General features: G+C 41.1%; 1 protein-coding gene across 4 annotated transcripts in view; it reads right to left on the bottom strand.

Moving 5' to 3' along the window:
• The window catches only part of LOC135984850 (sodium channel protein type 5 subunit alpha-like), a 226,460-nt gene that overhangs the window by 5,508 nt on the left and 209,760 nt on the right, over window positions 1-11,192 (bottom strand). For 3 of the 4 annotated variants that reach the window (XM_065627522.1, XM_065627521.1, XM_065627520.1), the window contains 3 exons: window positions 10,636-10,917; window positions 3,979-4,032; window positions 1,735-2,387 (listed from right to left, as the gene is read on the bottom strand). In XM_065627522.1, coding sequence (XP_065483594.1) covers window positions 2,088-2,387; window positions 3,979-4,032; window positions 10,636-10,917 — 636 coding nt within the window. In that variant the 3' untranslated portion in view covers window positions 1,735-2,087. Of the gene's footprint in view, window positions 1-308; window positions 580-1,066; window positions 1,168-1,734; window positions 2,388-3,978; window positions 4,033-10,635; window positions 10,918-11,192 lie in introns of those variants that run through there. The other variant, XM_065627523.1, reaches the window with a different exon arrangement.

Genomic DNA, 11,192 nt, shown 5'->3' with positions numbered 1-11,192 from the left:
TGGTTGTTATGCAGAACTGGGGTTAAGTGTATGGTACCGGATCTGGATGATGTTTTATCATTAGGAACCACTAAGTGTACAGTGAAACTAATACTGTGGTGTGATAAACCTCATGATTTCACTGATCACACAAGTTATTGTTAGGCAGTATTATGTTTTATTATTTAAATATTTTTAAAAATATGGTTATGATCTAATTTTCTGAGTTGAAAGTGTGTTTTATTGCATGAAGCCTTCAACTTCGTCTAATTAAATTTATATGTGCCTTTTTAACTTTGGAGTTTGAGGGAAAATCTGGATTCGCCTACCTACGATAGACAGAATCACGACGACAAAGTCAAATATGTTCCAGCCGTTGGTGAAGTAGTAGTGTCGCAGGGCCAGCATCTTGATGATGCACTCCCCAGTGAAGATGGCAACAAAAAGCATGTTGATTTTATGGAGGATGTTCACTTTTTCTTGACTTTGGTCATCTGTTTCCACCATCATGGTAACCATGTTAAGGCAGATGAGAATCATGATGGAGACATCAAAGATTTGTTTTGAGACGACATCAAAAAGAAAACCTTGGTATTTGTTCTGGAGGAAAGGAGAAGATTCAGTTAGGAAACCTGACCCATGTCAAAATGATGCCATCATTGTCTCCTGATTGATCAGAAAGTAAACAGGCAATGTACTGCTTCTGAACAGAACTTCATAAATATAAAGATGATGGCGAATGGTTGGATGATAGAGTTTTCAAATCCATTTAATCCTAATGCTTCTTGAAACTACTGAAAAAAGACCTTGGACTGGGGCCATAAATTCATCCAATACAGGCATGTGGCCACAGCCATGACTACATATGTAAATTGGACTTTTAGTCAATATTGGAGAGCAATTGAAATTTTGTACCACAGAGGTCACTGGACTTGCAAGCATTGTCAAAAATCAAAACATCTAAATACTAAGTGGCTTTCACCTGGAAACAGTCACTCTTCCTACACTGGAAAGCTGAATTGCATTCATTCTATTAAATAAATATTCAGCTATTACACAGAGTTCAACTGAATGATGCCATTCTTACCAGTGGCCTTGGGATTGGCTTTTGAGGTTTCTTAGATCCCAACTTCTTCATTGCATTGTAATACTTTTTCTGTTCTTCTGTCATAAAGATATCCTGGCCACCTAAGTACAGGGTGAGAACAAAGCTATTATTTTTGATGAAAATAGCTACACTGCCTCCATCCAAAATTTTGGCTGCATCCTCTTCTACTTTCTTATTTCCCTTTTCATGTAGCTTTCATCAAAATATCTAAGAAGGGCTTGACAAGATGCAGTGCTGGGGGCTACTTATTGCATGGAGGTAAGGAGCAGGAGACACAGAGCAGTTCAGGAACCGACAAGGAGCAAGACTCAGATTCTGTCTGTGCTCAAGGTAGGTCCAGAGCGAGAGGGGAAAATGTAAGAACCTCAGCCCTTTGTTTAGAGCATACAAAGCAGAGAGAAACACAGCTCTCAGGCCCGGCTGCTCCTCCCTGCGCCTGGCTGCACCTTGGGGCAGGGAGGTGATGGGTTGAGAGCAGGTTCCACTGCTTTCTGTGCAGAATCATACAAGAGTTTGAGTTGGAAGGGACCTTCAAAGCTCATCCAGTGCCACCCCTGCCATGAGCAGGGACATCTGCACCAGCTCAGGTTGCTCAGAGCCCCGTCCAGCCTGGCCTGGGATGTCTCCAGGGATGGTTCATCCACCACCTTTCTGGCCAACCTGGGACAGTGTTTCACCACCCTCAATGTAAAACATTTCTTCCTCATGTTTAGCCTGAATCTCTCCTCCTTTACTTTAAAACTGTTTCCCCTTGTCCTGTCACAACAGGCCCTGCTAAAAAGTCTGTCCCCATCTTTCTTACTGGCACCTTTTAAGCACAGAAAGGCCACAGAGCCTTTTCTCTTCTCTTCTCCAGGCTGAACACCCAAACTCTCTCAGCCCGTCCTCACAGCAGAGCTGTTCCAGCCCTCTGACCACTTTTGTAGCCTCCTCTGGTCCAGAATATAATCCCCTGGCCTGGATCTTCAGTATGTTCGTCCTGTGTGAGCATCAGCAGCTGCTACAACTGTGCTTTTGCAAAAGCCCTGCAAGGCAGTTTCTGAGGCTGTTCTGTCAATGATAATCTCAAGGCTAATGTGGCAAAGCCACTGCTTATAAATCTATCCCTTGCCCTTATCTCTGCAGCAATCACAAAGTCATGTGTAGCATATGCTCTACTTATCTTTTTCTTTTGTTGGTTAAAATTGTCAATGATAACACCAATGAAGAGGTTCAATGTGAAGAAAGACCCGAAGATAATGAAAATCACAAAGTACAGGTACATGTATAAATTAGACTCCCATTCAGGCTGCTCCTCACACTGCAAAGGGAAAAGGGAAAATGCAAAAATGAGACCATATCTGCACATATCATGATATTAATGCAGTTTTAAGAAAACTGTCCATCAGCAATAAAGATTAAGGAACAGGCCAAACAGTGTGACTCCCACTAGCAGAGTCAGCACTCCATGGTCTGTGTTTGAAGTTTACTGCTGGCATCTGCAATGCCACGGTCATTTCAGCTGCATTTCACAACACTGTCACAGCGATCACACTGCTTCCGAAAGTGCATCTTCACAGTAAATCCTATAAAATGTTCTCAGTCTGAACCCAGAATGGGAAAATAATCAATTTTCTGATTATCCCTAATCTTATATGAAGCTATAGTACTTATAAAAAGGGAAAGTACGATCGCAGTATAATTAAAAGCTACTTAAAAACTCTATATTGAGAGTCAATGTGTTTAGAATTACAATTTTTCTTGTATGAAGGGTGGAAATGAATAAAATCTTTTGTGGAAGGGCTGAGCAATGAAGTCCAGTAGCCTCAGATCACATATACCACATTTGACAAAAACGCTCAGATTTGCCCCACCAGTTCCAGGAATCTATCCAAGATGCCAGAACCTCGCATTTCCCTAAATACCATATTTTCTCATGTGTACCCTTATGTTTCAGTCAGTAGCAGGGAGGATACACACAGGTGTACATGTAGTACAAGAATACATCAACATCATGAGTCATGTTATGCAAAAGTACTTCTCAGCTCCATTGGTGTCATGAGTGTTTTTCATCCCTTATTCCTCCATTTAGGGCTTGACTCCCTGTTATTCAATTCAGACTGCCAAATTCTCTCTCAATACCCAGTGTAATCATGTTCCTTTAACATTATTAAAAGAGCTGCAACATCTTCATCAATAAAGAAATTAAAAAACCAAACCAAACCAAACCAAAAAAATCCCCCAACAGAATCATGCATGATCTTGCAAGGGAAAAGCCCATTTAAAAATATATATATATTTTCATTTCAGGAAACTTGAAAACTGAATGGGATGTAGGTAGGAACCAGTTGCTAGCACGGGGCAGTCATCAGTACCCAGAGGTCCAGCACGTTTCAAGCCAGAGCTGGAAGTTCACACCAGCCTCTTTCCCTGACAGGGGATCCTCCACCCTCCTTGACTGGAGCTGATGGTTACGGACCAAAAAGTTGCTGAAGGAGAAGATATAGTGGGAGTTGAGGATGGAGATTATAAGAGAATGTAATTTAAATCCAGTGCTTTTAAAGAGGTTCTGGTTATCACAAATTAGATCCATGGAAAATATGGCAGTCAGTGGGGAAAGTGGGAGAAAGAGGACAATTTAGGCTCAGTCTCACTCTGGAGGTGCCTCTCTGCTGGGAGTTTTGCAGTACAAATAGATAAATCAGCTGCGTAGAACTGAGAGCTGCATTTGTTTTAATCCCAGCGTCATGATGCTTGAGTACCAGCCGCTAAAAAGGAAGGTCCACAACTGTCTTAACAAGAGTAACGCAGGCACTGGGAGCCTGCCTGTATTTGGTTGCTGTTGTTAAACACGATGAATGCTGCAAAAGTCAATGAAAAAGGAAATTATTAATTTCCTTGTAGTTACCTACCTCTCGTGAATCCACTGCTGCATACATAATGTCCATCCAACCTTTAAATGTGGCCTGAAAAATAACCCACAAGACACATAATTAAATATATTAAATAAGCATATCTTGAAATTATGATATCACCTTTGCGACAAGTTTTCAAAATGCACTGTTGAGCATTTTCTTCACAGTTAATGAACTGCCTCTCCTTTAAAGCAACACGTATCCATGAGTTTATGTTCATTTAGACATTTAAAATAATTCCAGAATGGTTTTATCTTAGATTCTCTCATTCATATTTTCTGATTTTCTGCAGTTGTAGGGGTAAACCAGAGCTTTTTAAAAGAGATTTTAAAAAGGAGAGAAAACGTGGAAATTAAATCTTTGGAAGTTTTGACCTTAAGAAATTCAAACAATGAAGAAATACAGTTACATAAAACAACACAGATCACTGTCCTGCACAAGTCTCAGACCAGGTGAGATGGATCCCATCCACATTGGTTGTTCACACTGATGGGCAGTGACCACACTGTAGGATCCCACTGAAGCCTGGAACCTTCTCTCTTTTAAAAAGGGGTTGATCAAGGCAATGATGTCAAAACCCAGGGAGATGCATAAATCTCAGCTGACTTGAAAGGACCAAAGGCAATCAACACCTGCTGTGAGCCTGGCCCTGGAAACTCCGTCTGCTTTACTGTTCAGATTTTATTTCTTGAAATCAGGGTTTCTAATTATCATTTTTTAAATTGTTTAAACATGATGGAACAGCATAGAAGCCAGCACCTTTTACTGGAACCTTCAGTGGAGAAAGGGTAGTGACAATACTCCTAGGAAAAACATGCGGAAGTGATTTTTACTATTCTGTAGCAAAACCATGACTCATTGGTCTCAATGTATGTCTCTAATTAGACACAGCCTGATGCCAAACATACCTGGCATTAGGTCGGACTTTGGCCTAAGCCACATTACCTTTATATTAGTCCTCTGGGGTTGTTTCTTATTTGACTTCTGACCCATTTAGACTCATCCTGGGTTTAAAATCAGTGTGAGGAGATAATGAGGCATTTTTTAGATTTATTGATGTAATTGGATTTACACTAGCAGGCAGGAAAGATCCACGCCCAATTTTCTTTTGAATCCTACTGACACTTAAGTTGAATTTTGTCGATCGTGTGCAGACACACGATTCCAGATAAAGCTAATAGGAATTTGGCCAGTGGTTCCCTGGAGAAACCCAGGAATTTGTGTTGAGCTTGGTACATCCAGCAGTTTTAGAAATGCTCCATTATACACTCTCTATTATTAAATTGAATCCTGGAGGTAATGCTGCCTTCCCATTTCCCTCTGAATGCTACTGAGCCAAAGGAAAACATTGTACAAGAGGCCAACCATCTTTCTCATGAGAGTATTTATAAAATAATGTTTGAAATGTTGAACTCATTTTTATCTACTGGGTAAAACAGATTAAGCCCTCAAAATCAGAACCTTTTGGAAAATCTGTTCCATGGTACTGTGTGTTAGGAAACACTTCAGATGTAAAGTGTTTACAGCAGTTTTATTGAAACAAACAATTATTTGAACCTGTTATACTGATCCTCCTCAATTGTTCTAATATTTTCCTTTTTTTGCTGTTCTCTTTCTGATGTGATGAAAGATTTTCTGATGTCATTGCATTCGCTTGCAGCTTCCAGCTCAAAGTGCCATTCAGGAAGGGTGGACAGGATGAAACAAGAAATCCTTTTCCCTGTGCAGCAAAACAATATGATCTTACCCTGTACTCTTCTCCCACTTGGGAGGAAATCTTTTCTCTTGAGTAGCTGTTTTTTCCCTTGATATGTGCCACAGAGACAAGAGAATCTACTGCAAGGCACAGTGGTTTATAGCAATAACAGATGATGAAGTAATCTGACAAAAATAAATATTAAGAGAATGAAGTACTGTGATTTTCTGTTTTTCCCAGTTGTCCAGAAGAAAGAGAATTAAAAATCCACTGGGCTTCTGGAAAGCTTCCCTAGGCACTTCATCTGCAGAGGGTAAAAGATACTGAGAATGAAAGAAATATAACACTGGGAAAAGAAATTATTTATCTGGAATTAGTAACCACTTACACTCTGGATAAGGAAGTGACAAAATCTTCATGGGAGTGTTCATGATATTATCCAGCCTGGAAGCTATCCAGTGAAACACCATTTTCTACTGAAATTGTCATGTGATGAGATTATCTACTGATAAACTCATCTTGGGATGGGATTGCATTTTGTTATTTGACTGGTGGTTATAGCTGCAATGCAGTAAATTAGTGGGGAGGAGGACAGGTGGGATGGAACTAACTACTCTCAAACCATTTATTGTAAAACCAAGTGGTGCCTTAAAATTAAAAAAAGAAAAAACAGCCTTTAAATCTGCAAGGGCGATTTTTATTTCTAGAAAGGTACTGCAGTAATGCAATAAAAATGGCTGCTTATGATGGCATCAATACTGGTCTTTGCACTTCTGAAATTCTTCTTTAAGCATTACTATTGGTGACAGAAATTTCTAAAAGTTACCACAGAGCCACAACAGTACAGCCAAACTACACGTCTTAAAGTTGGCTGCGCTAACTCCACTGTCCGCCGGCTTTTCTGCTGAATTTCCACACTGAACATTTGTTTTCTGTTTATTTTGCATTAAGATGATTTGCCGGTGAGTGTTGGACCCACCGGAGCACCCCGGAGGTCTGCGCTGTGCTGGGCATTGCCTCTGCTCCCCTTGAATTTCCACCAGTAATTCCCCATGGAAATACTGCTTGCTCCTGATCTTTGGATATATGGAGAAATCTACCCTGGCGCAATAATTTATCGTTTGTTCAGAAGCACAGATTTTTTACACATTTTGTATACACGGTGAGAGTAAAATCTAGCATTACAGTTTACAGAAGTGCAAGAGATTGTGTAACTCAGTAAATTTAGACACACGCCGCTGTCTCATGACTGTTTTGTAGCTGATTTATGAGCTACATCATGACTTCGAACCTGGCATGAGAGGCTGATTTAACTCTACAGCTCCTGGTTGCTGTACTGGTCTAAGAGATCTTCTATTGTCTTCCCATTCTTTATCTGGAATCCCAAACTTACAAAGCGTTGTAGGACAGATGTAAGTCTGTTCCTGGTTAAGGAGAACTCTTCCAAGCAAGCCAGATGCTGCATGACAGACCACTTGTTTTCTTGGTGTTCTTCAATAAATTGCAGAAATTTCAAGACATGTTGCAAAAAAATATGTGGAGGTGATCATAATGTGAAGGGAAGGATTCCACAAGGGAAATGCGAAACTCCTACTGGAAGTTTAAGATAATTCTTTGTTCAGCTCAAATATAGATTTATAGAACATAAGTGCTATGATCTGCGAAGCAATTCTGGGAATATAGAAAAAGCATTACTGAAGCACTGGGTTGTAGCAATAATTTTTTTCCTATTCGATTAGGGTGTTAAGGGTGTTAAATCCCCAGAAGAGTGAACCATCCTTCTTGCAAATTAAAAAGTCATGATAATAAAGATCTTTTCCTCCCCGTGAGTGAGGCATTTTTCTTGCTTGTAGAGCGGGCAGAGACTATGTCCTATTTCAGTAATCTGTTGTGAGGCAGCGCTTTTGTTAGTTGGAGAAGCTTTAAACTTGACTGACCACTTCACAGGAATGTTTTCTCACACTCATTAATTCAAAGTGGCATCTTCAGAACAACATGATGGATCCTAAACATGGCAGGAAAAGAGCAAAGGATATTTGGGGAAAGTTTCATGCAGTTCTCAAACACACTGTCAGAAAGTTTGCCTCTGGATAGTTGTAAGCCTTAAAGTTTCTGCAGTTTCTTCTCATTTATTTAAAGGATGCTGTTGAAGTGAAGACAGAACATTAGGCAGAAAAATTTGTTTTATATATTTCCGTTCAGACTTTCAGACACATTCAGGCATCCAAAGGTAACTTCAGAGTCACTTAAAAAGTGTGTTGCAGAGCAGCTGAAAATGTCAACAGTCAGAAGACAAGTCCCACTTAAGAGCTCATATTTTGGATCCCGGAAGGTTTTAACCAAAATGCTCATCTCATCACTGCTACGCACCATCTCAGCGTGCACGAAGATGCATTGATGCGTCTGTCCCTTTAGGAGAGCTGAGCTGTTAACTGATCCTCTGCAGTTCCTGTGGTAGTTTGCTCATGAAACGCGACTCCATACGGAGGACATTTGGCAAGGAGCGCCCGTAACCGACACCCCTCGGCTGGAGTCTCACAAAAGAGATCCAGATGTTTGGGCCCCTTCTCTGAGGGTGTCATCTTTACACTTTATTGCCTAAGACTGTCGTTAGCAGTAGACATGAGAGCTCCAGGTGCAGGATGAAAATTAAAATCAATCCCCTAATGACATTTGGCTCCTGCTCTTCCCCCTGGAAGAAGCCAGCACCTGCCATAGGAACTGAGCAAGGTTTTAGGAATCCCTCGTTTCCTGCTGTCATCGGTTTGTCCAGCCTGCACAGACTCTACATTTATGGCACTTATTTTGTACTTCTGCAGCTGGAAAATCTGCTTCTTTGCTGCAAAACACAGGATCGCAAGTTTGAATGAAACCTGCAGGGCCATCAAGTCTGTTTCCAGCTGGAAAATAGCAGCACTAGACCATCCATTCATAAACGTGCTGTGATCCACCTTACAACCAGCTATGTTTTTGCTGCCATCACTGATCCCAACAGAAGGCAGTCCCACCTGCTGAACCAGCCAGTATCACCAGTGTCAAGTGCCCAGGAACTGATGCTGCAGAACAGTAGAAGAGAGCACTTCAGGATACTCCTTAGACAATGCCAATTTAGGAAAAGTTGCAGCTTTTTAGAAAGATAAAGCGAGTCTTACAAAAGAAATGCTGATGGAATAAATACTACTCTGATGGAGCTTTTCCACCAAACAAACCAGGCATCTGTTATGCAGTCATGGAGGAGATAAGAAGGTTCAGGTGAGGTGTCATAATTTAAACGTGGAAATTTTTGCTCAGCTAGACTGGATATTTAAATAAAAGACAAAGAAAGTACTATATAGAATGGGAAATCTAATTAAGGACATTCAAAGTGAATTAATGTACCCTGCATGGGTGAGCTGAATATCATAATTACATGCAAAAGATAAAAGCTCTTGCTCTCAGCACGTTCAGCTTTGTGTCATGGAAAGAACCAAAAGTGGTTGTGCCCATTCTAACCTTTCTGCTTTCCAGAGGTTATGAAAGCAAAGACTCAATGGACAGCAGTCAGAAGATCTCAAACTCAAGTGTATGTGTACCAGGAACAGAATTTATAAGGATAAGCATTTCTACAAGAAAGGAAAACTACTTGATGGAGCCATTTCATGAGTCTCTGACAGAGGAGAAAAGATCTGGGAGAAAGCAAATTTGCATCACGGGAAGGAGAAGGGCTGGCAGATCTGATGGGGGACCGGTGGGAGGCTCATGCCCTCTTGGAAGGGCAGGTAGGGGTTTGGGGCAGTACCCTACTGCATTGCAAAGGGTGGATGTCTATATGTGACAAGAGAATCAATCTCCCAGCAGGCAAGTTTTTATCTCAGAACCAAGAAATGCCATCAGAGATGCTTCAAAAGAGTAGCTTTCCTGTCCAAGGATGTAGGACTTGTTTTACTCTGCATACATAAAATCCAACACAGCAAACACTCCTAGAACATATCCAGCCCTTGCCATCACCAGATTTCAGAGCAAACTAGGCACAAAGGAAGGAAGCATAATTACCACTATTTTACATGAGGGCCCCATGGAACTGAAACACGATTTGTCTAAAATCACTCAGCAGGCCAGCAACAGAGCCTGGATGAGAAGATGGAGTCTCCTGTGGCTCCATCCATTAGGTTGTGCTGCATCACAAGTAAATATCAATGTATACAACCTGTTTACCCATGTTCTACATTTGCTGCTGAAACAGGTTGTAAAAGTGGCTTACTTCTGTCTTCGTAGAACAATTACTGCCATCATCTTCATCCGCAACAGTCATCTCTCTGACACGCTCTTGTGACCTTTCCAGAGAGACCAGGCTTTGCAGAGTTACACCACTCTGATCACCACCATGTTTCATAGTTAGGTTCAAAACGACTAATTATGTTTAGCAGGGAGAAATGAGGTGAGAAACCATGAGAAGCACCAGTGCCCTTCCCAAACATCTCCAAGGAAGGTGAGCACAGGACTGTAAATTAAGATTCCTCTGTGACTCAAGCTTTAAGCAATAACTTCAGCTGAGTTACTGAAGATACAGTAACTTCACTTTTTCCCAGCAGGGTATAGTGAAATCCCGGGCAGTTCAGGAAGGCCAGTGCACTCTTTCTGCATGACCTGGACCATGACTTTTTGTTCCTGGAACTGAGCTTTGCTCTGGATTACAATATCGACCAAATGATCTTTAATTCACTTCAACAGTCCAATTACCTCCCAGAGGAGGTACATCTGGTGATGCACCAGAAACTCAAAACCAGAAGCTGCCATAAATATCTCTAGGCCAAATCGATATGCCAAATATGACCCTTTTACACTTGAGGAAAGGTGTTCCCCTGATGGGTAAGGCTGAAAAACCAAGAAAAGTATAGAGGTTAACCTGAGCCTATAAGCCAATTATTTCAATTGGAACAAGCAACATTTGCCTATTAGTTCCTGGTGGTCACACTTACCACTTGTAGCAGAGCCAGGTACCCAGCACCAACATTATCGAAGTTAACTTTAACTTTCGTCCAGTAAAATGTGCCTGACACATTATAGAGTATACAGTCACTCATGTTGTTAATAATTTTAGGGTCTAAAGGCATATCTCCTTCTGTCTTATTAATGCACTTTCCAAACTTCCCAGCAAAGAGGTTCACTCCCATGATGCTGAAGATGAGCCAGAAGATGAGGCAGACAAGCAGAACATTCATGATGGAAGGGATGGCTCCCACAAGGGCATTGACAACCACCTGGGGTGAAACAGGAGAGAAAAACCAGAATTAATGTCAGCACTTAGACAGACACTTCACTAATGAGCTGTTGTGCACCCTTGATTAACCGGGCTGAACTCTCACATGGTGACAGGTGGATAACTACTAACACTACCTTAGGAGCCAGACCACCATTAAAGGCTTCACACTTGATTATTTTTTTCCTCTTGTAATTGAAGAGCTAATCTGTTGGAATGCCACCTATGGGATGATGTTTTTTCAAGTGGAATCTTTTAATGCAGGAGCAATCTGTG

This window comes from Caloenas nicobarica, chromosome 2, assembly GCF_036013445.1.
Source record: "Caloenas nicobarica isolate bCalNic1 chromosome 2, bCalNic1.hap1, whole genome shotgun sequence".
In the NCBI taxonomy this organism is placed as follows: domain Eukaryota; kingdom Metazoa; phylum Chordata; class Aves; order Columbiformes; family Columbidae; genus Caloenas; species Caloenas nicobarica.
Note: the sequence above shows the minus strand (reverse complement) of the source record. Positions and strands in the feature narration are given on the sequence as shown.